Here is a 26,053-nt window from a genome sequence, read left to right on the forward strand (position 1 = left end):
CCCTGTGCAGAGGTGCCCAAATCCTTCGGGATTAGGGGATCCTGCTTCTCCAGCTCTGGGTTGAAGAGAAAGGCTGGGAAGGAAGGCACGAGGGGCTTCTGCAGGCTGGGGGCTTGGGAGGATGGGAACAGCCTGGGAATTCGGGAGAGCCTGGTCCAAGCAGGGCTGATTTGGATCAGGTTGGGATGCTGGGAGTCTGGCTAGGGCTGGTGGCTTTAGGAGGGACCCATCCTGCTGGGTTTTTTGGGGTGTTTTTAGAGACTGGCTGAGCTCTGAACTGTGGGAAGGTGAGTTGGAAGTGCAGAGCAGGAGCCTGGAGACTCGGGAATCTCAGTGTCTGTGTGAAAGGGATGCTGCTGCTGAAATATTCACCAGTGAGGAGCAGTGGGGAGCGCCCAGGGACTGTTCAGGGAGCTGCTGGTGGTTTTTTAGTCCATTTACTCAGTTCTCACTCACAAAAAACTGTCCTTGATAAGCCACAGCACCTCAGGCTGACCCCTCGTAGATGAGGGCGGAGGGAGAGGAATAAAGAAAGAGGAGACAAATCAGAATATTTTCTCCCAGCTGTTCTTCCTGAGGGAATTGCTGCGGTGGGAGAGCACAGCCAGAGGACACAGCCCCCAGTGCCCAGACCAGATGGAGCAGGATCTGTGCTAAATCACTGTCCAAAGCCTTTGAGGGGAACAAATCCACGCCGAGCCCAGGAAAACCAAGAGGCTGGCAGGGGCAGGGCGTGGGGTGGCACGGGGAAGGTGTGGTGGTGCTCTAGGGCTGGCAGGTGTGTGCAGGTGGGCAGCTTGGCACCGCCTTTGTTTGTTCTCAGCTCGCACAGGAGGAAACTTTTCCCTCTTCTGGGCACTTGGGGAATTCTGCAGGGGCTGGAGTGAAAGCCCAGAGGTGCAGTGGGAGGTGATTTGGATGTGAAAATGGAATGGGACCCTCTTCCTCCTCTCTCCACACTGGCAGGGGGCCCGGGGCAGCTCTGCCACCCCACCATCCCAGGATCCATTTGGAGGAGGCAGAGTCTGGGAGGGCAGAGGGACAGGCTCCTGTGGGAAGAGGCTCCCAGTGGAAAAAAGGTTTCTGATGGGAAGAGGATCCCAATGGATAAAGGTTTCCAGTGGGAAGAGGTTTCCAGTGGAAAGAGGCTCCCAATGGGAGGAGGTTCCCAAAGGGAAGAGGTTTGCAATGGAAAAAAAAAGTTTCCAATGGAAAAAAAGGTTTCCAATGAAAAAAAAAAGGTTTCCAAAGGAAAGAGTTTTCCCATGGAAAAAGATGTTTCCAATGGAAAGAGGTGACCAAAGGAAAGAGGTTTGCAAAGGAAAGAGGTTTCCAATAGGGAAAAAAAAAAGTTTCCAATGGAAAAGAAAAGGTTTCCAAAGGAAAGAGGCTCCCAAATCGGCATTTAGTGCCCTGGTGCCAGGCTGGGGATCCTGGTGGATCAGGTGGAGTCACTGAGCTGCTCTCAGGACACACCTGGCATCATCCCCTGTTACCTGCCCAAGTTTCCATCAGGGACAGCAGAATTTATCACTACAATTTTTAAAAACCAGGAGTATTTCTCACTGCAAGTGCAAAACCCAGGAGTATTCCTCACCCCTACTGCACGCAGCTCCTGCCTGCCTGATCCTCACCCTGACTGGGTCAGATATCAGAATTTTTGTGTTTTCTGGGTCAGAGATCAGAGTTCTTGTGTTTTCTGGCCTTTTTTTTTTTTTTTTTTTTTTTTGCTTTTCCTGCTCCAAGGCAGAGCAGCTGACCCTGAAGGACCTTCCCTGCAGTGAAGGCACCTTCACATTCCTCAGCAGCAGCTGCCTCACCACCCCTGGCTGCTGCTCAGTTTTATTTTCTTCACCCTGCTAAACCCCCACTCCTCTGTAAGATCCCAAAGCCAGGAAATAAAATCTCTCTTATTTAATTTTTTTTTTAGCTGTGTATTTTTCATTGTCGTGCAGAGTTTTCTGTGCTGACGTAAATGTAATTAATTAAACACCAAATACACCCTCTTTGCTTGGGACGTTTGAAGGGAAGTTCAGTCACTCTCCCACCCCCTGCTTTTTGATTTTCTCCGCTTTTATCATTGCTGAACTGTGTTCTCCTTGCCAGCTGGAAGATGGGAGTGCTCCCCTCGTGTTTTAGGTGAAACCTGCCTGCCATGAAGTCCCCAAGAGGGAGGTAGAGGGACTGCAGTGGGAATTCCTTCTCACTCCTCCTCAGCAACCCCAACAACTGCCTAATGGTAAGAAACCTGTTGGTTTTAATTAACACAGCACTAATTAATCAAGGAGCAAAGAGCTGGAGCTCCAAACCAGCTGGACATGCTGGGAGAGGCTGGGAGGGTTGGACTGGCAGCTCTGATTGTCCCACAACTCGTGTCCTGTGTCCCCAGGGATTGCCCCTCTGCCCGGCGTCATGGGGAGCTGCTGCAGCTGTCTGTGCGCTGACAGCATCCCAGACAACCATCCCACCAAGTTCAAGGTAAATTGTTGCCCTTCCAACCCCACCAGAGGGTTTGGGACAGCTCTGGCTGCACGAGGGGAGAGCAAACTCCTGTCTCTTCACACAGATCCCTCCAGAGGGTTTGAAAATTCATCACTTTGGGTTGAGGGTTTGGTTTTTTTTCCTCTCCCTTCCCTTAAGAAGCTTCTGCTGCAAATGTGTTTGTATCTGCTGCTAAATTGCCTCTGCTTGGGAAATGCAAGGAAATGGGGGACTGGAGTGAAAAAAAACCCAACCTTTTATTGCTCAGGGCTGTGTTCCAGAGCCTGGGCTCAGCCACAGCAGCTGAGCTGCCAAGCTCCTGGGCTCCAGGGCTGACAGCTCCTGCCAGCCACGAATCCTTGCACTCAGCTGGGAAAAAAAAAGGCAGCAGGAACTGGAGGGGGATCCATGGAATTGCAGGGCTTGGTGGGTGGGCTGGGGGCTGCTCAGGGACACGTGGAGGGTCCTGCCCAGCTCTGGGCCCTCAGAAGGGAGACACTGAGGGGCTGGAGCGTGTCCAGGGAAGGGAACGGAGCTGGAGCACGTGGGGAAGGGTCTGGAGAGTCCTGAGGGAGCTGGGAAGGGGCTCAGCCTGGAGAAAAGGAGCTCAGGGGGAATTTGTGGCTCTGCACAGCTCCCTGCCAGGAGGGGAAGGGACAGGATGAGGAATCAGCCTCCAGCTGCACCAGGGGAGAGGTTTAGGCTGGAAATCAGGAGGAATTTCAGAATAATTAAGTTGGAAAAGACCTCCAGGATCATCAAGTCCAAGCTAACCCTAACCTCAACTACACCCAGGCTTTTCTTAAACACATCCAGGGATGGTGACTCCAGCACTCCCCCGGGCAGACCGTTCCAGTACTTTATCACCCTTTCTGTAAAACACTTTGTCCTGATACCCAACCTAAACCTCCCTTGGTGCAGCTTGAGGCTGTGTCCTCTCGTTCTGTCAGTGCTGCCTGCAGAAAGAGACCAACTCTGTAGCCCTGGTTTCGTGTCTGAGGTGTTCTCGTTTTCTGAAACTCTTTTCCCAAGGGATTTTCTGTAAACAGGAGAAATGTTTTTGTAACTGTAACTTTGTTATTTAATCCTTTCCCTTGAAAGGACTTCTTCTTGATGTCCTTCTGCTCCGACCAATGTGATTGAAGAGGGTTTTTTCACCAATCAAATTGGGCTGTGTAGAGTAGCATAAAAGGGAGACACATCCCAAAAACAAAGGAGTCATTTTCAATGACTGAACCTCAGAATTTGTGTCGTTGTGGCGTAAAACAGCCTCACGACCCCACCTGGGCACAGCCACCTTTCAGGGAGCTGTAGAGAGTGACGAGGTCACCCCTGAGTCTCCTTTTCTCCAGGCTGAACCCCCCCATCTCCCTCAGTCCCTTTTCCACATGGAAAGCGTGCTCAGACCTGGGAACTGCCCAGGGACGTCCCCACCCCTCGGTGTCCGTCCCGAGCTGAGATTTGAACTCCCCCATCCTCCGGCTCTTCTCCAGCCTCACCCAGCCCGTGGCTGTGCCTCTCCCGCCGTGTCCCCCGCAGGTGACCAACGTGGACGACGAGGGGCACGAGCTGGGCTCGGGGGTGATGGAGCTGACGCCGAGGGAGCTGATCCTGCACACGCACAAGCGCGACGCCGTCAGGTGGCCTTACCTGTGCCTGCGCCGCTACGGCTTCGACTCCAACCTCTTCTCCTTCGAGAGCGGCCGCCGCTGCCACACGGGGCAGGGTCAGTGCCTGGGGCTCCAGGGGGAGAGCTGATGGGGTTTGTCTCCCCCAAAAGGCAGATGGTGCTCGGGTGTGGGTGAATCTGTGGATGGATGGGATGAGGAATTCTGCTGAGCTGAGATATTGTGGAATATGTGGGTTTATTGCAGGGGTCTGGGTAAAAGGGTCCTGCCTTCAGCCCCCAGCCTGGGCTGGAGGGGAGCCCCAAAGAGAGAGGGAGAGAGAACAGCAGGTGAGAGCTGAGAGAGGAGGGAGAGAGCAAAGGGCAGGGGGAGAGAGTGAGAGTAGGGGGAAGAGGAAGGGTGAGAGAGGAGTTCAGAGGAGAGGTGACAGAGTAAAGGGTTAAGAGAAGAATTAATACAGTTAAGAGAGTTAAGAGAGCGACGTCCTTGTTACAATCCATTATCTCTCCTTTTGCGATGAATATTCTAATTTTCAGTGACCAACCAACACAAGACACAAAATCCTATAGAATCTACATCCAGCCTATAAGAACTACTACATCACCATACTGTGTTATATTTTAAACTCTAAAAACTACTCTTTAGACTTCTGTTTGGCTACATTGACCTTTGGATCCCTCAGCCAGCAGAAAGGGATTGTTCAATCCAAAGGGATTCTCCTTCAGGCCATTGTTTTCAGGTTCTATAATAACTAAGACTCAGTATCCTACAACTCAAAGTCAGCTTTCATTTCTATTTCCATTATAGGTTTCATATTTTCAGAATCTTTTGCTAAGCAATCATAAGGTGGGACACTGTCACGAAATGGACACTCACACCTTCAAGTTGTGAGATGAGAAAGAAGAAAATTTTTTTTTGGGGTTCAGGGTTGGAGTTTGAGCAGTGATGAGGTTGGCACCTCTCTGACCCCACTGGCCAAACCACAAGTCCATCAGTTTGTCCTTCCCCCACCTCTGGAAAGGAATGTGTCTTTACAAAATGTCACTCTTGGTTTATCTGACATTTAGTGAGAAGCTCCAGTGCAGAAATGTAAACTATCAGAAGGCTGAAAAATCAGAGCAACAGGACACAAAAGAAAGATGAAAGACTTCAAATATTTCAGAAGGCAAAGAGCATAGAAAAAAGCTTTTATTGTCTAAATTCTTACTACCTTTTATAAGGTGTTCCCATACAAACTTGGTGAATAGGAGCAACACCTCGCTAATCCCATGGGTTAAACCAGAGAAACAGCAAAAACACCACCTGGAGAAAGATTGTTTTGAGAAAGGAGAGTTGTGTGCCAAGATCGTTTTGAGAAGAAACTTTCTCCAGAAATTTTTCCTTGGGGAAAAAGTCAGCAGCTGCCAGCAGGATAAAAAATCTCTCAGACCCAGAAATACCAGTCCCACACTCCCCCACGGTGTTGTGCTGGGGATGCTCTGGGTTTAAAGCGTTCAGCTGGGCACAAATCTGGTGGCCTGGCCTTGCTGGTGCTTGTGGGGCCACTGGTGAAGCATTTTTGGGGTTATCACTCTGTCTTTGGGGCTCAGCTGGGGCAGGAGGCGTGGCTGGGCCTTCCTCAGGAGCTTAAAAGCATTTACAAGACTTCATGAAACATCTTTCTACTCAGGATAAAGCAGCACCTGCACCTTCTCCCAGGTCTCCTTTAGGATTATTTGTTCCACAGGGCAGTTTTTATTTGAGTTTTGATCTGATTTTTGTGCTTTTTCCCCTAAGTTGGTCCTACTCAGAGCCTGATTTTGGGTCTGGCAGCACTTTGTGACAAGAGGAAAAGGAATTCCACGATGTTGTGAGCACGGAGAGGGAAGTGACTCACCCAGGAGCTGATGCCAAGTCACCAGCAGCACTGGGAATAGTCTGGGGATAGAGGAGTGACAGTTTTACAATGGTGCCTCTTGGTTCCTTCACCAGTCTGTCTCTGTTGCTTTTAAAAAGAGCTGAACGTTTCCTTGGCATCTGCATCCCCTGGGAGGAGAAAAAAAAACAAAACAAAACAAAAAAGTAGTTTCCTCATTCTGTTAATGTGTTTGTAAACTCCAAAAAGACTCCTGTGAGTGCTCAGGGTCTGTGTGAATCTGCAGTGGCATCTGCTGCTCTTAAATATTTATTTCAGTGGGGTTTTCCTCTCCTGTCAGGGAGTTTCTCCTTTGGTTTCTGCTTTGCCTTTTGCAGGGTGAGGATCAGTGGGGCAAATTTAATGCAGGGATAAAAAACTCTGCCCTCTGCGTGGTTTGGTTCTGCTCAGGTCCAGGCAGAGGGGCTGAAGCAGAGCTCTCACATCCTGCAGAATCCTTATCAAGCTCTCCTCAAGCAGAAAGGAGAGGGATGATCTGTTTGTTTGAGTTCTCTCCTTTCCCTGGAGGATTTTATCCTGCTGATTAATTTTACCTGGAGCCCTCCTTGCTGATGCTGCTCCCCACCTGATGCAAGGCAGATCCAGCTATTTTTATTTTTATTTTTTTTTGGGGGGGGGGGTCAGAACATGGAAAACGTGGTTGTTTGGGAGCAGCCCTTGTTGCCAGGGTGTTCCTGTTGCCATGGCTTTGGTGTGTGCGTGTTCCAGCCTGGGATTGGCTCTGGGCTGTTCTTTGGGGAGACACTCTTCAATCCCAGGGAGTTTTAAAAACGTGACCTTCCCGTGCCCAGGGCCCAGTCCAGCTCTGAGAAGTGTGGATTCTCCCCTGGAAAAGGATGGAGTGGGTGGAGGGCGGTTCAGAGAGGAGAGGGGAGCACTTCACCTGGCCCTCCACGCCTGTGTGGGTGAGATGGCACAGCCCTGAGGCGGTTTAGGGCCAGGCTGGATGGAGCTCTGGGATTGTGGCAGCTTGGGTGTGGAACTGGATCATCTTTAAGGTCTCTTCCAACCCAAACCATTCTGCATTCCGTGATTTCTGCTGTTAGTTCCTGAATAATCCACAGGGCTGTTGGCTCTTTTCCTGCGCTCTGACGGTGCTAAACAACGCCAGAAGAAATCAGGATCCATTTCAAAGCGGCAACAACGCCGTTTTTCAGAGCAGGGTCGCTGCCTTGCTCTTCTCACCCCCTCCTCTCTGTCCTTGGCAGGGATTTTTGCCTTCAAGTGCTCCCGAGCAGAGGAGATCTTCAACCTGCTGCAGGACCTGATGCAGTGCAACAGCATCAACGTGGTGGAGGAGCCTGTGGTGGTGACCAGGAACAGCCACCCCTCGGAGCGGGAGGTGGCCCGCAGCCCCCAGGGCCCCGCCAGTAAGAGCCCCTCAGAGGCTGTGGGGACAGCCCAGGGGACACAGGGGGTGACATCTGCACTGCTGCCATCCCTCTGTCCCCTGCGTGCTCCTGCTTTGAGGTTCCCGGGTGGGATTTGGGTTCTGAGGAAGCGGTGGCACAAAAAGCCGCTCAGTTGGGTTTCCCCAGGTCACCGCTGCCGTGTGGCCTCTCCTGAGCAGCACTTCGGAGAGCCAGGTGGTTTCTGCAGGAAGCCACATCTGGAATGGCTCAATTCCTGTCTCCAGGAGGAATTCTGTGGAGTTTTTACCTTCTTTTCTTCTGATAGAGCCGGGATTAAATCCTCGAGTGACGGTGTTTGTGTTGGGACTCAGATGTTTATTGGTTCTTCTCCATGTCACAGTCTCACCAGCTCTGAGTTCTGGCTAACAAAGTAGAAAGTGGTTCTGTCTTTATCTCTCTACAAGGCTTTTAAAGAAAAAAACTGGCCAATTGTGAAATGACACCTGAATTATTTTTACTTTTAACCCAATAACCAACCACCCCTGTCCCTCAATGTAGATTTTTCTGTTCAATTACAAAAGACCACCCAGACCCAGGATGAAGAAGGTGAAAAAGAAGGATTCAGCCTCTGCCCTAAAACCTCCATCTTCTTATATTACTATAACTATATTCTAAAATCTTAAACCCCAAATTTTCCACCCCGTGATATCACACACTTCTATCCAAACCCCACACCCACAATCCCAGAGCTGTCACTCAATTTTGGGAGCCTTTTCCACAACCTCAGGTCACTGCAGTGTTTGCTGGGGGCTCAGTGCCTGTGAGCACAGAAAGGCTGAAATTCTCAGTGCTCAGTGTTCCAACAGAATTCCTTTGATTTTTTTTTTTTTTTTTTTTTTTTTTGCCCTTGTGTGTGTGCTTCAGCACTGGGATGGCCCCTGGACAGGTTTTACCTTCCAGCATGTCCAGAAGAGCCCAGCTCACTCTGAAAGTGTAATAATTCTCTTTGGTACCAATTCAATGCTCCTCTGCCTTGATTCCCTCACAGGTCTGGGCTACACTGGACTTCCCAATGGATTTCACAGCTTCCCTGGAGAATCCCTGTCCTACCCTGCAGCCCGGCACCCCTCAGTGAGCAGCCTGAGACATTCCTCTGTGGGGGAAGACTCTACCCACCCCCTCCTGGGGCCTGAGGAGCAGGTAAAGCCCCCCTAAACTCTGCTGGGTGCAATTCTGGGTTTCCCTCACTCAAAGCTCAGGGGATCCTCGTGCCTTGGTCACTCTTTTTATTCTCTTGCATTTCCCTGCTGGAGGCTCCTGCTCTTTGATGCTTCACAAAAACTGATGTTCTGTCCAAAAACATCTGAATTCTGTCCTCAACTCGCTGGTGTTTGGGTGGCAGTCACCTGCCAGCTGTCACACAACCCCTAAATTCAGAGCCTTTTTTAATTTTTGGTTTTGAGGTTCAGCTCTTTGCTCGCAGCTGTAGAATTTTTAGATTTTTTTTTTTTTTTTGTCCTACAAAACGCAGCTGGTGTAAGCCAGCCCCAGGGAGGCCCTGGGCTGGTGTGAGGGTTGTGGGATCCCCTGTGAGCCCCTCGAGGAGACAGATTGTGAGATGTGCACACAGAACCCCAGAACCACTGAGGCTGGAAAAGATCAAATCCAAACCGTGCCTGATCCCCACCCTGAGCACTGAGTGCCACGTCCAGGTGACACCTCCGAGGATGGGGACTCCAAACCTCCCTGGGCAGCCCCTCCCAAAGCCTGACCACCTTTTCCATGAGATAATTCCTGCAGATGTCCATCCGTGTGGACACACAGCGCGTATCTACGCCCGCCCTCCTTTTTTCCTCCCACAAAACCCAAACCAACTTTTTACATTTTACCTCCGGCAACCTTCCCAACTTCCAAAACCCCTTTTTGTTTTTTCCTCCTGATCCCTTTCTCCCGGTGGTTTTCTCAGCTCTGATTTCTCTGCCGTCTCCTCCTTTCACTGTCCCTCTGCTTCTCTCCTTTGCAGTCGCACACCTACGTGAACACCGGGGAGCCGGAGCCGAGGGGCCGGCACTGGATGCACTCCTTGCCTGAAGCCCACCCTCCTTTCCCCCCTAGGACCCACAGCTGCTCCCTGGAAGACCGCAACCCCCAGGTTTTCCTGCAGCCAGGGGAGGTGAAATTCGTGCTGGCTCCCACCTCCTCCTCCTACCGCCGCCTGTGCCGGCAGCCCCGGGAATGCCGGCCTCACCTCTGCCCTCCCAACAACAACAACAACGAGTGTCGGGAGCCTTGTCCGTCCCCTCAGTGCGTCTACGAGAACCTCAATGGCTTGGTGGCTCCCGGCACATCGTCGCTGTGCCGCTCCAAAGTGTCCCGGGAGGACGGGAGCTGCTCCCACCGGCGCTCGGCGCTGCTGCACTACGAGAACCTGCCGCCGGTGTGGGAGCTGCAGCCGGACCGCCACGGGGATGAGGATGCCGGCACGGCTCCCACACCTTCCCCGAATGGTTTCTCGGAGGTTGGAGAGGAAGAACCGCTGCAGAATTCCGTAGGATCGCGGAGCGCTGCCTCGCAGCCCCGCCGAGCTTTCCTGCCCAGAGCCCGGCGCAGCCGCCTGCACAACGTGTTCAGCTTCGATTTCCCCCGGCCCTGCCCCGAGCCTCCACGGCAGCTCAACTACATCCAGGTGGAGCTGGAGGCTGAGCCCTGCAAAGGCCAGCGGGACCCGCGGGTGACAGCCCCGGCCAGCCCCGGTGGCCGCCGCGGCGACTCCTACGCCGTGATTGACCTCAAAAAGACAGCGGCGATGTCCAGCCTGCAGCGGGCCCTGCCCAGGGACGATGGCACCTCGAGGAAAACGCGGCACAACAGCACTGACCTGCCCCTCTGAGGGTCCCCAAGTGCCAGCCCCCCGTTGTCGTGGCTTCGGTCCCTTTTGTCGCCTTTCGCTGTGTGCTGTCCCCCGCCGTGTCGCCGAGTCCCTGTTTGCCCATTCCCGGCGTGGCTCCTGCAGCTGCGGCTGTTCAGGCTCGTCTGTCTGTCCGTCCGTCTGTCCTCCCCTCTCTGTGTTGCTCGTTTTTCAAGCCCCGTGGGATGTTTGGGGACCCGGAGGGTTGGATCGCCGGCGGTGAGGTGACACAGCCTGGGCTGGGGCAGGGCAGTGCCCCGGGGCAGGGCTCCCAAAACTGGGCTGCTTCAGGGGCTCCGTGCAAACCCAGCCCGGTCCCCGTGGATTTCACATCTCCAGGGGAATCCTGCAGTGAGCTGGGATTTCACATCTCCAGGGGAATCCTGCAGTGAGCTGGGATTTCACAGCTCCGGGAAATTCTGCAGTGAGCTGGGATTTCACAGCTCCAGGAGAATCCTGCCACTCCAGACCTGGGATTTCACAGCTCCAGGAGAATCCTGCAGTGAGCTGGGATTTCACAGCTCCAGGGAAATTCTGCAGTGAGCTGGGATTTCACAACTCCAGGAGAATCCTGCAGTGAGCTGGGATTTCACAGCTCCGGGAGAATCCTGCAGTGAGCTGGGATTTCACATCTCCAGGGGAAATCTGCAGTGAGCTGGGATTTCACATCTCCAGGAGAATCCTGCAGTGAGCTGGGATTTCACATCTCCAGGAGAATCCTGCCCCTCCCGAGCCGGGATTTGCCTTGTGGTTCCAGTTTTGCCTGGAGAGGAGGCAGCTCACGCCGTGGCCTTTCCCCCCTCAGCTCACTGTTTGTTCCTGAAGCTTTTTATCCTTCTGTCCCTGTCTCAGATTCAATTTCAATTGGGCAGCTGCAGTTAAACGAGGAGGACACAGAGCCATGGGCACACACTGTGATCACAGAAACCTGATTGCCTAAATCCTTAAAATTCCCTTCCCTACCTTAGAAGAGGAGGGAAAGGTCACAACCATGAGGGAGATTGGAAGTTTGGTCTAGGAAAACTTCCCTTTGTGCCATACCCTGCTTTGGTTGGTTTTTTTTTTTTTAATGAGGGTTCTTTTTTGGCAGCTGCTGGAAAATGCTGTGGGTTTATTTATTTGTCTCCTTATTTATTTATGAACTGCTCCTTTGCATCCCAGTTAATTGCCAAACTGGTGCCAGTCTGGGGCTCGCAGGTCCCAAAAGAGCTCGGTGGCTTTGCTGAGCCACCAGGAAAAAAAACCAAAACACTGTGGAAAGAACAGAGCAGCTGGGAATGAAGAATCCATAAACTCTGAATGTCACGGGGTGGGTGGGAAATGGAATGGGAGACGTGGGAGTGGGAGCAGAGCTTGGAGTGGCATCAAAGTGCCACTACCCCCACGTGCCTGGCTGGGCCCAGGAGCAGCCTGTGTCAGGCCTGGGTGTGCAGTTTGTCCCCTTAACTACAGACCTGGAAGGGCTAAAATTCCAGGTAAATTTGTGGCCTTTTGCTGTGGAATTTTTGATTTTTTTTTTTTGTCTCGACCCTGGGGTGATGCTGAGCTGCCCCAGGATGTCCCCTGGCCCCTCCCCAGGGTCTTTCCTTGGAATTCTCTGTGCCTGTTGCTGTGGAGAGCAGTGTTTAGGATGTTCTGGGATGCTCTGGGATGTTCTGGGACACTCTGGGACGCTCTGGGATGTTCTGGGATGCTCTGGGATGTTCTGGGATGCTCTGGGATGCTCTGGGATGCACTGGGATGCTCTGGGATGTTCTGGGATGTTCTGGGATGCTCTGGGATGCTCTGGGATGTTCTGGGACGCTCTGGGATGTTCTGGGATGCTCTGGGATGCTCTGGGATGCTCTGGAGCCTCACCTCCCTGTTCCCTGTGCCCGTGTTCTCCTGGGACAGCAGCTGTGCCCAGCCAGAGCTGCTGCCAAGCCTCGTGTCCCCCTTGTCCTTCGGTGTTTTCCTGCTGTTGACATCCGTGGAAGAGAAAAGAGCCTCATCCCCCAGCTCCAAGAGCCAGGAGGAGCTCGAGTTTTGGAAGTTCAGCCTTTATTTTTTTTTTTTAATTTATTTTGGTTTTTGGTGCTGTTATGTCCTGCTGAGCCGTGACCCTCGTCGGGAGCAAGGCCACGTGTCCCCAAAGTCTGAGTGGTGCCATGTTTGTGTCGCAGAACGTGGAGTTCTTGGCTTGCTGTTGCACTATAAATTCCAAGTGTGCCACACGCTTCAATCCACTGCTTTTTGGGGTTTTTTTTATCTTTTGGTTTTGGATGTCCTTGTGCTCGTCTTCCATTCCTTTGTCCTCCCCGTCCCTTGTGTCACCTGTGACTGAAAGGAAACCCAAGTAATATATTTTTATATGTATAACAAATGACTTTATTTGAAGGAAAAACAAACGAACAACCCCCCACCCCAAGTCATGTATCCCCTCCCCTAAATCCAGCTTTCATTTAGGGAAGTGAGAGAAGAAATTGTTTCTATCCATCTATCTATCTATCTATCTATCTATCAAAGTTAACTGCGATCAGCTTTAAATAAAGTATTTAAATAAAGAGTTTCTAAGCTGTCAGTGTCACCCTCTGGGGTAATTCTCTCTGGAGCCTCTGTAGGAACCTGCTGGAGCTGAGAAATACAAAATCCCTTTTTTCCCAGAAAGGGAAAAGAGGATGAAATTTTTCCATTTATTTTTCCATTTATTTTTCCATTTATTTTCCATTTCCATGGAGGAGGAGGAGGAGAGGGCCCTTTGCGGGTGGGTTGAATTCCGGGGAAGGTGCTGGGGTGGGCTCTGGGTGCCCTGGGGGGCAGCAGCTCAGGGCTGGGGCTGTCCTTGGCTGCTGCCACGTGTCCCTGAGGGTGGAAAGGTCCGTGAGCTCCTGGGATCAGGGAATTCCTCCTGGAGCTCCTTTAAAAAATATAAATCTCCAATCCCGTTTCGGTGGCTCCACGTGTTGGGAAATCCAGCTAGGATCTCTCAAACTCCTGTTTTTATGTTGGGAAATCCGGCTGGGATCTCTCAAACTGCTGCTTTGTGTTGGGAAATGTGGCTGGGATCTTCAAAACTCCTGTTTTTATGTTGGGAAATGTGGCTGGGATCTCCCAAACTCCTGTTTTGTGTTAGGAAATCCAGCGGGGATCTCCCAAACTCCTGTTTTTATGTTGGGAGATCTGCCTGGGATCTCCCAAATTCCTGTTTTGTGTTGGGAAATGTGGCTGGGATCTCCCAAACTCCTGTTTTTATGTTAGGAAATCCAGCGGGGATCTCCCAAACTCCTGTTTTGTGCTGGGAAATGTGGCTGGAAAAATGTGGATCTCCCAAACTGCTGCTCTCCACCTCCTGCAGGTGATCTGGCCTGTCCCAGCCGTCCCTCCTTGGGGAGCCCTGTTCCCTCCCAGGGCTCTGGAAGCAGCAGTGACAGGGAATGAGGCTGGATTCCTTCTCTGCTGTGGGAAAAACACTTTTCTCCAGGCACAGCAAATCCTCCAAACCTTGTGCCTGCAGGCCCAAAAACACACACAAAAAATACAAATTCAGGGTTCGAGACTTTGAAAAAAAAGCTTCCAGATCTAGAGACCATAAGGAAAAATGTGGGTTTGTAGTTTAAGCAGAGGTTGGTAGTGGGAAGTTGTAAAGGTTTAAAATGTTAAGTATCGAATTATTTACAGAAATAATAAAAAGTTTTGAAGTGCAGCGAGCAGTTTGTTGTGTCACTTGTGCAAGACGTGCAACACAATTCGATCAGCTGTTGGTGTGAAAGTGTTATAAATCCCTATCATACCGGTGGCTTTTCACGAGTATGAAGATAAATCCTTTAAATGTAACGATAAAATATTCATATTAATTTGTGGAAAAAGTCTAAATATGCATAATAATTATGAATATGCAACAGGCTGCTGGAATGGTCTTCAGCCCCTTTGTCCCGATTTATTGCTGCTTTTCGAGGAAGGAGAATTCCCTGACAGGATGGAGCTGATGGCAGCAGCGTATTCCAGCCTGGAGCATTCTGTGCTCCGTGTCCCCTCTTGTGTCCCCCCTGGTGTCCCCTCGTGTCCCCTGGTTTCCCCTGGTGTCCCCTCGTAGCCACTCGTGTTCCCTCTCGTGTCCCCTCTGGTGTCCCTTGGTGCCTCCATGTCCCCCGTGTCCCCTAATGTCCCCGTGTCCCTGGTGTCCCCGGTGTCCCCCATGTCCCCGTGTCCCCGGTGTCCCCTGGTGTCTCCCGATGTCCCCAGTGTCTCCCCGTGTCCCCGATGCCCCGATGTCCCGGTGTCCCCTGTATCCCCTGATGTCCCCGTGTCCCCTGTATCCCCGTGTCCCCGATGTCCCCGATATCCCCGTGTCCCGGTGTCCCGACGTCACCTGATATCCCCTGGTGTCCCCGGTGTCCCCTGGTGTTTCCTGGTGTCCCCAGTGTCTCCCGATGTCCCCGTGTCCCCGTGTCCCCTGTACCCCCCGGTGTCCCCTGTACCCCCCGGTGTCCCCGTGTCCCCTGATGTCCCCGTGTCCCCTGATGTCCCCTGATGTCCCCGTGTCCCCTGCTGTCCCCGTGTCCCCTGATGTCCCCGTGTCCCCTGGCCCTGCCGGGCTGAGCTCCAGCTCCCCGATCTCCCGGGAGGAGAAGTCTCCTCGGCGCCTCGTTTGCTGTGGCTCGTTCGCTGCCGGAGCCGTTCGATGGGAATTGTGGCTCCCGCGGCCAGGACGGAACTCGGGGATTCGGGGATCTCGGGTCCTGCTCAAATCCCAGCGATTTCCCCTCTTTTTTTTTTTTATTTTTATTTTTTGGGGAAAACTTCCCCGCGCTGTGCCCGCGCTGAGCCGCCCTCGAGAAACCCGCAATATCTGGTTTTTCAGGAGGAATGGGAGCGCAGGGAGAGCCCGGAGCCCCGGTGACACTTTGGGGATGCTCCCGGCGCAGTGTCGCAGCTTCCTCTAGTGGCCGTGGGGGAAAAATCCCAGAGGATCCGCCTTTGGATCGGGAATGGGGAGGGAATTCGAGCCCATGTTCTCCATCCTCTCCTCCTGTGATTTGGGGTCTTTCTTTCTGTTTTGTTTTTATTTTTTTTATTTTATTTTTTTTTTTTTTTCCCCGTGGCTGGTTTAATTTGGGTTGGGAACCTGTTTTATCCTCATGGAACCTGGTGAAGGTGGATTTTATGGATTTTCCTTTGGGCGTGGCACTTTCTGCTGGGCTTTCCCCAGGGATGCTGGCCGGGATTGGGACACCCTGATCTCTCCAGCCGCAAATATCCTCCCGATATTCCCACAGCACAACCCTCACCCTCGGTGGATTCATCCCTAAATCTGCCTCTGTGTTTCAGGAATCCATCCCGGGCTCTGTGAGTGCAGCTGGGCACAGGAAAAACCATCCCAAAGCTGCTCTGGAGTTTGTCCCTGAGCTCTCCTCCGCTCTGTCCCAAGCTCAGATGCTTCAGCTCGGTGCTTTGGGAACCGGAAAACTGAGGAAGGAGTTGCTCCAGTGAAATGTTTGCTGAGCTTTTGCCTCTCAAAAAAAAGGGTTTAGGCAGCAAAACGAGGCGGATTTGGGTGGTGGCTGAGCCCTGCGAGGGGGAGCGGGGCTGGAGGTTCCTGTCCTCGCTGGGCTCCTTCCCCCACTCGGAATTTTAATTTTGGGATGTCTGGTGAGCAGCCACGGGCTGAGCAGAGGGAATATCACTGCCCTGACCTTTTGGAGCGGTTCTGGTTTGAGCCCGAGTTAATCCATCAGATTTCTTCCCCTGGTGAATGCACAAATAATTCTTCTCTTTCCCCAAGAGGAACAGAGCTTCTCCCAGGGCTCCGTGTCTTATGTGGGATGGGGTTTTTGGGTTTTTTTTGTCTTTTAACCCATTCCAGGTGCCTGCTTTTCCCTCAGGGAAGGAGGTTGGAATCCCCGTGAGCCCTGCCTGCCTTACAGGGAGGAAAAAGAGGAGGTGGTGAAGGTTAAAGGATCACTATTTCTACAGAAATATTTCGTTATTTCTGAGGAATTCTCGGTTTTATTTTATTTACCTCAAGCCGTGCTGTTTACTGGGAGACAAAACCAAACCAGGGGCGGTGGTGGCATTTCCAGCTCCCTGTTTTCTCACTGCCTCTCTGTGCGATGCTGCTCAGCCCTCCTCAGGAGGATCATTAATGAATTACTGTTAATGAACCCTAATCGCGGCCTTGGGGAGGGCTGCCCTCAGCCTTTCTGGGAATTCTGCCTTTCCCCCGCAGCTCGGCTGGTCTGGAAATGCTGCTCGCAGGCAGCAGAACAGGTTTGGGTTCCTGTTGCTGGAGGTGAATTCATCAGGGAGAGCCCCGGCAGCTTTGAAGTTGGCAATGACAGGCCAGGGGCTGGAAAAGGCTCACGGTAAAGGTGGGATCTGTTCTCCTTCCCCTAAACGAACGGGATTTTCCCCAGATGTTTCAGCGTCTCCTGGAGCTGCTCCTGTGTGACTCCTGTCCCTGTCACCTGTGCTGGCGCCTCGGACACTGAACCTTTCTGGCAAAGGTGCTGAGTGCAATCGTTCCTTTGGGTTATTCCCACGGAAATCCAGGCGGTGCCTCTCTGCAGAGCGGCTCCGTGACCTCAGGGCTGCTCCTGCCTTGCCGTGGAGTGTGGAGAGGACAGGACAGATGGAATGGGATGGTTGTGCTGCCTGGTGACCCACGGGGACAATTTACAGGACAATTCCTGGGGCTGCTTTCCCTCTGTCAGTTTGAAGCCATTTCCCTTATCCTGTCTCTCCATCCCTTTGTCCAAAATCCCTCTCCAGCTCCCTTAGAGCCCCTTTAGGCTTTGATCATCCAGAAGTGGCTGATCCTCACCTGGTTTGGGAATTTAAATGCCTGACCCTGAGCCCAACCATTTATTCCCAGTTTATTTACTCATCTTTTGCCCACAGGAAGAAGAGGAATCTTTGTTTTGATGCGAGGGAAGCTGTTCCTGTGGCCTGTGACCTCTGTTTTGGAAATAAAACACTAAAAGCAGCTGGTGAAGGATCCGAGGGCGTGTGTGGGTTCATAAACACAGCTGCTCTGGGGGCAGAGCACTGGGGGCAGGAATCCCAGACTGGTTTGGGTTGGAAAGAACTTAAAAATCATCTCATTCCACCCTTGCCATGGGCAGGGACACCTCCCACTGTCCCAGGTTGCTCCAAGCCTGGCCTGGGACACTTCCAGGGGTGGAGCAGCCACAGCTTCTCTGGGAATTCCATCCCAGCGCCTCTGCACCCTCCCAGGGAAGAATTCCTTCCTAACATCAAACCTGAATTTCCGCTCTTTCAGCCTGAACACGTTCCCCCTTGTCCCTCACTCCAGTTCCTGATGAACAGGTCCCGTTCCTGACCCTCCAGGTCCTGGAAGGGGCGGTGAGGTCTCCACAGATCCTCCCCTGCTCCGGGTTCTACAGGCTCCTCCCGAGTGCTGGCCTCACCCACGGCACAATCCCGGGAAAAGCGATGGAGAGATGGAATTCCCTGAGCTGGAGCTGGGCCCCCAAACCAGCACAGGAGAGAAAGTGAGAGTGAAGGAGAGGGAATGCCCAGAGCCGAGGGAAACCCTTGGGGTGTGATCCCCGCAGGATCACCCCATCTCTGCCGTCGGGAACTCGAAATCCCAAATTCCTGCTGCAGCGATTCCCTCAGCGCTGCCCGCTTTGGGTCAGAAAGTGCCCAAAAAGTGGAATAAACACTGCAGAGGGCATCTTACCTCTGTGCCCCTGTGCCAGGGGCCGGTGATCCATTGATAACCGCGCTCCTCTTCCCGCCAGAATCCGCTTTTTTATCCCACCTCAAGATTGAATCGGACAGATTTATCCAGTCTTTCTACCCACGCCGCTGGCAAACACGGGGATTGCTGTGTGACAGCCTGGACATCCAGCCAAGGACACACTCCAAGGGAATGGAATCTGTGCAGAGCCTGGCAGAGATGGGCGATGGAAAAGGTGCTTTTCCAAGAGCTGTCCTGCTTGGATTTGGGATGTAAGAAGGCCTGGAGGAGGCCTGGAAAAATATCTGGATAACAGCCAGAAGATATTTTGTTTGTGACCAAAAACTCTGTGGTTTTTTTTGGTTTTTTTTTTTTTTTTTTTTTTTTTTTTTTTTTTTTTTTTTTTGTTGTTGTTGTTGTTTTGTTTTGTTTTTGTTTTTTTGTTTTTTTTTTTTTGTTGTTTTTTTTTTTTTTGTTTTTTTTTTTTCCCTCGAAAATATTTAGATACCAAAATTAGATATTTAGAGACCATTTTTAGACATTTAGAGACCATTTTTACAAGTCAAATTTAGATATTCAGATACTGTATTTAAATACCATATCAGACACCAAATTTAGATACCTAATTCAGATATTTAGAGACCATATTCAGATACCATATTTAGAGACCATATTTAGATTCCATGTTTAGATATCCAGATATCATATTTAGATACCATATTAGATAACAAATTTAGATACCACATTTAGATATTTAGAGACCATATTTAGAGACCATTTTAAATACCAAATTTAGTTATTCAGATACCGTATTTAGAGACCAAACCCATTTTGGTCCATTTTCCAGAGAGTATTTGGGTTATAACTCAGAATATTTTGGTTGGTTTTGTTGCTTGTTGGCAATTTGGGAAGTTCGTGTTTGTGTTTTTTTGTTTTCACAGGAAAAAAAGAGGGAAAAAAAAGGAATTTTCTGGCTTCCTGGGCTGGTGGGAGGATGTGGAGTGTGGGTTGAACCCCGAGGGCGGGTTGCACCTTCCTGGGGGTTACAGCACCTGCCTTTGGATACGGGATGGGGAGGGAATCGTGTGCTCCACAAAATAAACCAACAAATGGGAAAACGGGTGATTTCTGCCCAAACGGTGACAGCAGGAGCAGGTAGGACATGGAAAGGACGAGCTCATGTCCTGGAGCGAAGGTCTGGGATGCTGAGGGAGAGGAGAAGGCAGGACAGCACTGGGGAGCACCCCGGAAAAATTGAGAGAAGGAACCTGGGAAACACCTTGGAGGAAAAGAAAGGAGGAAACTGGGGACCACCCTGGAGGAAAAGAGAGAGGAAACCTGGGGAGCACCCTGGAAAAAATGAGAGAAAAAACCTGGGAACCATCCTGGAGGAAATGAGAGAAGGAAACTGAGGATCACCCTGGAGGAAAAGAGAGAGGAAACCTGGGGACCATCCTGGAAAAACTGAGAGAAGGAACTTGGGCACCACCCTGGAGGAACAGAGAGAGGGAAACTGGGGACCAGCTTGCAGGGAATGAAAGAAGGAACGTGGGGACCATCCTGGAAAAACCAAAGGGAAGGAACTTGAGGATCACCTTAGAGGAAAAGAAAGAAGGAATTTGAGGACCAACCTGGAGGAAAAGAGAAGGAACTTGAGGACCACCTTGGAGGAAAAGAAAGAAGGAATTTGAGGACCAAGCTGGAGGAAAAGAGAAGGAACTTGAGGACCACCTTAGAGGAAAAGAAAGAAGGAAACTGGGGACCACCGTGGAGGAAAAAACCGAGAGAAGGAACCCGCTGGGCTCCGTCCCCGTGTCCCGGGACAGCCTCTCCGCCTCCATCCCCGCTCTCCCCGGGGCGGAAGGAGGGCAGACAAAAGCCTTTTCCCTCCGGCGATAGGAGCCTCGAGTCCCTTTGTCCCGGGGCGAGCTTGGCGCAGCTTTTGGCGAGCTCGGCCACTGCCCAGCGCGGTGACGTCGGGTCCCTCGTCCCCGATAAGCGCTGCCCCTTTATCGCCTCCTTTGCCCTTTGATCTCGCCCCCGAGGGCGCCGATCCCGCAGGATCCCGGTGGCACAAAGCGGCTCTTGAGGCCGGGGCAGCCCCAGAGGTGCCAATGGAAAGCGGAGGTCGGGCAGATAAGAGCCGGAGCTGCTTTTCCCGGGATAAAAGCGGCAGCCCGAGCGGCCCTGCCGCCTCCCGAGGGCTGAGCGCGGACTGCTCGGCACCATGAAGTGGCTCCCGGTGGTCCTGGCGTGCCTGCAGCTGGCCCAGGGGGCGGTCAGGTGGGTGACAGGGCGGAGAAGGGAGAGCGATGTGAGCCCGATGTCACCGCGGTGCCCGCGGCTCCGCCTGGTGTCACCGCCCGGGGCACTGCCGGGCATGGGGCGGTTCTGGGGACATGGGGAGGTTCTGGGGCACAGAGAGCAGCTCCTGGGGACATGGAGAACAGCTCCTGGGGACATGGGGAGCTCCTGGGGACATGAGGAGCAGCTACTGGGGGATAAGGAGCAGCTCCTGGGGACACGGAGAACAGCTCCTGGGGACATGAGGAGCAGCTCCCGGGGACATGAGGAGCTCCTGGGGGATGGACAGCAGCTCCTGGGATATGGAGCACTCCTGGGGCACAGAGAGCAGCTCCTGGGCAGGGAGAGCAGCTCCTGAGGTGTGGAGAGCTTCTGGGGGATGGAGAGTTCGTGGTTCCTGGAGAGCAGCTCCTGGGATTTAGGGAGCAGCTCCTGGGGGATGGAGAGTTCATGGGGACATGCAGAATTCTGGGACCTGGACAGCAGTGGCTGGGGACGTGGAGAGCAACTTCTGAGGGCACAGAGAGCAGCTCCTGGGGACATGGAGAACTCCTGGGCGTGGTGAGCAGCTCTTGGGATGTGGAGAGTTCCTGGAGATGTGGAGAGCAGTTCCTGGGACACGGAGAGCAGCTCCTGGGGACACAGAGAGCAGCTCCTGGGACACGGAGAGCAGCTCCTGGGACATGGAGAACTCCTGTTGTCACTCAAAGGAGCCCAGCGAGCTGAGCCTTTGAAAATGCCCCAACCATCTCATTTCCTGCTGTTCGGTTGTGTTGCTCCTCTCTCTGCCCAGGATCAGTCTGAAGAAGGGCCTGTCCATCCGGGACAAGATGAGGGCGGCTGGAGTGCTGGATGATTTCCTGAAGCACATTAAATACGATCCGGTGAAGAAATACCAGCCCGGGCAGGTGGTGAGGGAGCCCATAACCAACCACCTGGATGTGAGTGCCCCACACTCCTCCTCGCTGCCTGTCCGTCCTCCTTCCCAGCTGCCACCGCTCCCTGAGCCTCCAGGAGTGACAAACCGCTTTATTCCCCACTCTTGAATGGCCTTTTCCCACACTCTTAAATTGCCTTTTTCCCCACTCTCAAGTTGCCTTTTTCCACACTCTTAAATTGCTTTTTCCCCCCCTTAACTCTTTCAAGCTTTTGTTTTAAACCCCAAGGAAGGTTTCACCCCCAGCCACAAAGAGCGAGGCATTTCTACACGAAACAAACCCACAATAATTATTGAATCTCTCATTTTTTGGAGGGGCAGTCAAAGCAGGGTGAGGGCTCAGCGTGCTCCTGCCTGGGTGTGAGGTGAGGGATGCCAAGGGTGTCCTTGGTGCCGTGTCCCTGAGCCCGTGGCCAAAAAAAATTCCCTGTTTTTGGTTTTTATTTTCCAGTCGTCCTACTTCGGGGAGATCAGCATCGGGGAGCCCCCCCAAAAGTTTCTGGTGCTCTTTGACACCGGCTCCTCCAACCTGTGGGTGCCCTCCGCGGACTGCAAGAGTCCTGCTTGCTGTGAGTACCCCGGGCTGCTGTGAGTAATTAGGGCTCGCTAATTAGTACCGAGGTTCCCAGCATTGCAGCGCTGGAAGCTCGATGCGTTTCGAGCAGCCCAGAGTGACCAAGCCCAGATGGGTTTGGGTGTCAGTGGGTGCCAAAAGACACGTCCTAACCCCTGTCCTGTTGGGGTTAGGGAATAGGATTAGGGTTTAGGGTTAGGTTTAGGTTTGGGTGTCAGTGAGTGCCCAAAGATCCTGGGCCCTGTCGCGTTTGGGTTAGGGTCTAGGGTTTGGGTTTAGGGTTAGGGTCTAGGGTTTAGGGTTTAAGTTTAGGTTTATGTTTGGGTGTCAGTGAGTGCCCAAGGCCACGTCTGTCCCCTGCCATGTTGGGGTCAGGGTTAGGGAATAGGATTTGGGTTATGTCTGTGTGTCAGTGAGTCCCTGTCATGCTGGGGTTAAGGTCTAGGGTTAGGGTTTAGGTTTGCGTTTAGGTTTGGGTGTCAGTGGGTGCCCAAAGCCACGTCTGTCCCCTCCCATGTTGGGGTCAGGGTTTAGGGTTTAGGGTTTGGGTTTAGGTTTGGGTGTCAGTGAGTGCCCAAAGCTACATCCTGGTCCCTGTTCTTCCACGTCTGTCCCCGTTATGTTAGGGTTAGGTTTAGGGTCTAGGGTTAGGGGTTAGGTTTAAGTGTTACTGGGTGCCCAAAGCCATGTCCTGGTCCCTGTTCTTCCACATCCTTCCCCTGTCATGTTGGGATTAGGGTTAGGGTCTACAGTTAGAGTTAGGGTTAAGGTTAGGGTTTGAGTTAGGGTCTGGGTTAAGGTTAGGGTTTGAGTGCCCTTGTGTTTGTGACCCCTGTGATGCAAACGTGGTGACAGCAGCTCACACTGTGTGTGGAGCTCAGAGTTCTGCACTATAGAATTGCAGGATTATAAATGTATGAAAAGTAGAAAAGCAAAAAATCCTAAGGCATCACCTGGAGAGGGATCTGGGCAAAACTGGGATGCAAACCCCACATTTTGGAAAAGAAACGTGGGACAGAGGAGCAGCCTGTCCCCATCTGCAGGACCTGCTCCTTGGGATTATCCCATTGGAGCATCCAGCAGTGAAATCCCACTGCAGCACAGGACTTGTTCCTTAGGGATTATCCCAACAGAGAATCCAGCAGTGAAATCCCACTGCAGCCCATTCCCAGGGCTTTTCCCTCTTCTCTCTCCCCAGTCAACCACGCCAAGTTCAAGCCCGGTGACTCGGCCACCTTCACCCCCGGTGGCAGCTCCTACACCGTGTCCTACGGCAGCGGCGCTGTCACCATCGTGCTGGGCTCTGACACGCTCCAGGTCAGTGCTCCCCGGGCCGTCCCTGCCCTCCTGCCTGCCTGTCCCCACGGAATGAGCCCAGGAGCAGCCCAAGGGCTGACCTCCTGTCCTGTGCTGGGCTTGGACAAACCCTGGGCGGTTGTAAAGCTTTTATTGCCACCCTCAGTCTCCCAGCCGGCCTTTGGCTGGGTTTTAACCCAATTCCTGGTGGTTTTTCCCTGTTTTCCCCTCTGCCTGGCGCTGTTGGCTCCAGCTGTGAGCCTGCAGAGCTTTCAGAGCAGCAGCCACCCCTCGGGTTTGCCCGGCTGAGCTCGGATCCCCTTCCCCTGCAGATCCAGAGCATCACTGTCACCAACCAGGAGTTCGGGCTCAGCCAGGACGAGCCCACCCAGCCTTTCTACTTCGCTGATTTCGATGGGATCCTGGGCATGGCCTACCCCTCGCTGGCAGTGGGAGGGATGGCCACGGCTCTGGAGGGGATGCTGGAGCAGAACCAGCTGGCTGAGCCCATCTTCAGCTTTTACTTCTCACGGTAAAAAACCTTCCAGGGCTCTCTGCAGGTCCTGGTGCGCCCTGCCTGTCCCCAGGAGGGTTCCTTGGGGGTTTATCCTTTTCTAGCCCACGTTTATCACACGGATTTCCTCATCTCTGCTGCTGTGACTCTGCTTGTTTGGGGTTTTTTTGGCAGCCAGCCCACCTACGAGTACGGGGGCGAGCTCATCCTCGGCGGTGTGGACCCTCAGCTCTTCCAGGGGGACATGACGTGGGCACCGGTGACGCAGGAGCTTTACTGGCAGGTGGCAGTGGACCAGTGAGTGGTGTTTGTACCTCTGGAGCGTTCAGCTGCACCTCTGCAGGGTTCAAGGCTCGATGCTTTGGGTTTAGGTGCCCAAAGCCAGCTCCTTGTCCCCGTTCTCCTCCAGGTTCGCTGTCGGGCAGTCGGTGAGCAGCTGGTGCAGCCAGGGCTGCCAGGCCGTGGTGGACACGGGGACATTCCTGCTGACCGTGCCCCAGGAGTACCTAGAGAGCATCCTGGAGGCCCTGGGGGCCCAAGAGACCAGCTATGGGGTGAGTGGGAGGGTTTTTGGGGAGTCTGGAGCCTGCATGGGAATCAGAGCCCAGGTCGCCCAGAACTCAGGTGGCAGCTGCAGGACAAAGGGACTGCAGGTGTGTGACAGGAGGATGAGGGGACATCAGGCTGAGAAAGGTGGGGATGTTCAGCCCGGAGAAGAGAGCGTTGTGTGGAATTGCCCGTTCCAGGATCTGAAAGGGGCCACAGGGAAGTCAGAGAAGGACTTGGGACAAGGGCCTGGAGTGCCGGGATGAGGTGGGGACGAGTTCAGGGTGAAAGAGGAAATTCAGGTTTGATACAGGGAAGGAATTCCTCCCTGTGAGGGTGGGGAGCCCAGAGAAGCGGCTGGAGTCCCTGGAAGTGTCCCAGGTCAGTTTGGGCACTCTGGGACAGTGGAAGGTGTCCCTGCCCCTGGCAGAGGTGACACCAGATGAGCTTTATTGTCACTTCCACCCCAAACCACTCCACGATCCCAGGGGCTGGCAGTTTGTCACCCTGGCACGGGGTGGCCTCTGCCCTGTCCCTGCCACCCCCTCCTGTTGCTAGAGGACACGAAAGGAACCACACAAAGGATGGGAGATGAGAAAAAAAGGAGAAAGTTTATTTTGGTTTGGGGTTTAAATAGGGTTTGGAATTTGACCAGGGATTGGGAGATGAGAGTAACACTTTTCTGACTCCAGTGGTCAACTTAGAAATTTATTATAATTTTTTTTTTTTCCTGGAAAGGAATGTGTTACTTACTAAACATCCCTCTTTGTTTTCCTTACAATTGGAGAGAAAACTCCGGTAGAAATGCAAACTGTCAGAGAGCTGAAAAAATCAGAGCACCCCCCTCCTGTGTCCCCACAGTACGCCGTGGACTGCAATGACACCCAGAGCATGCCCTCCATCATCTTCGGCATCGGCGGCGCCCAGCTCCCGCTGTCCCCATCCGCCTACGTCCTCAACGTACGTCTGGGATCCACCTTGGGAATTCCTGGGAATTCCCAGAGCTCCCTGAGCGCTGCTGTGCTCTCCCTGTGCCTGTTCCAGGCGCTGATCCCCACGTTTATCCCCTTCCCGCAGAGCAATGGTTACTGCACGCTGGGCATCGAGGTCACCTACCTGCCCTCCCAGGACGGGCAGCCGCTCTGGATCCTGGGGAATGTTTTCCTCAAGGAATATTACACCGTCTTCGACATGGCCAACAACCGCGTGGGCTTCGCCCCGTCGGCCTAGAGGAAGGAGGTGAGAAATTCCAGCTGCTCTCCCGGCCCTCAGGAGCCCCACGGTGTTCCCAGGGATGTTCCTGTCCCTGCTTGTCCCCGTCCCTTGGGATTCCTGTGCCCGTGTGTCCTCGCCGACTCCCGGAACGTGAAAAAAACTGGAGTTCGCTTTCTCGGTAAAATGTCCAAAAAGTTTAATAAAGAGACGATTGGGAGAGAGAAATAAAGCAAATAGTTGAATTGATGAACAATTACGGCTGGGTGAGTTGGCATTCAGCGAGGAGCACGTGCTGACTTAGAAAACTCTTCTTTAATTTGTGCCAGTTTGTCACGTATCCACAGACCTCTCACGCGGTGTTTAAACATTCCCTGGAAATGTTGGTTTTAACCTCCAGCCTTCCCCCAGTCCATCAATGTGTTTTATTTCTTCTGGTGGTGGCTCGATCCAGTCTCCCTGATAACAGAGGTTGGATAAATTCCTCCCCTGGAGCTGCTGGTCACTGCCATCCACATCTGGATAATTCAGGAATACAGGGAGACGTTTCTAATTATATTTTCTATTTTCTGGCTGAGATGTTATATGAACAAAAGCAGTCTTTATTTTATATAACATCGTAATTATATATATAATTTTATATATAAATAATTGTAGTATATAAAATTATATATTATAGAACATAACATATATCTTCTATAACAC

At 52.6% G+C, this 26,053-nt stretch overlaps 2 protein-coding genes across 2 annotated transcripts; both read left to right on the forward strand.

Moving 5' to 3' along the window:
• The first annotated feature begins 1,969 nt into the window (after nt 1-1,969).
• FRS3 (fibroblast growth factor receptor substrate 3) lies at nt 1,970-10,536 on the forward strand. The gene is made up of 6 exons (XM_066335717.1): nt 1,970-2,239; nt 2,390-2,478; nt 4,021-4,207; nt 7,233-7,394; nt 8,425-8,576; nt 9,400-10,536. The coding sequence occupies exons 2-6, from the start codon at nt 2,413-2,415 to the stop codon at nt 10,264-10,266; spliced, it is 1,434 nt and encodes a 477-aa protein (XP_066191814.1). The 5' UTR covers nt 1,970-2,239; nt 2,390-2,412; the 3' UTR covers nt 10,267-10,536.
• Nucleotides 10,537-20,079: 9,543 nt separating this feature from the next.
• PGC (progastricsin) lies at nt 20,080-25,395 on the forward strand. The gene is given in 11 exon segments (XM_066335927.1): nt 20,080-20,097; nt 20,099-20,164; nt 20,166-20,248; nt 21,063-21,210; nt 21,658-21,775; nt 22,979-23,097; nt 23,409-23,608; nt 23,765-23,887; nt 24,000-24,144; nt 24,998-25,096; nt 25,214-25,395. Coding segments are annotated over 11 exon segments (1,272 nt in total). The 3' UTR covers nt 25,367-25,395.
• The last annotated feature ends 658 nt before the right edge of the window (nt 25,396-26,053 follow it).

This window comes from Sylvia atricapilla, chromosome 25, assembly GCF_009819655.1.
Source record: "Sylvia atricapilla isolate bSylAtr1 chromosome 25, bSylAtr1.pri, whole genome shotgun sequence".
Lineage (NCBI taxonomy): Eukaryota > Metazoa > Chordata > Aves > Passeriformes > Sylviidae > Sylvia > Sylvia atricapilla.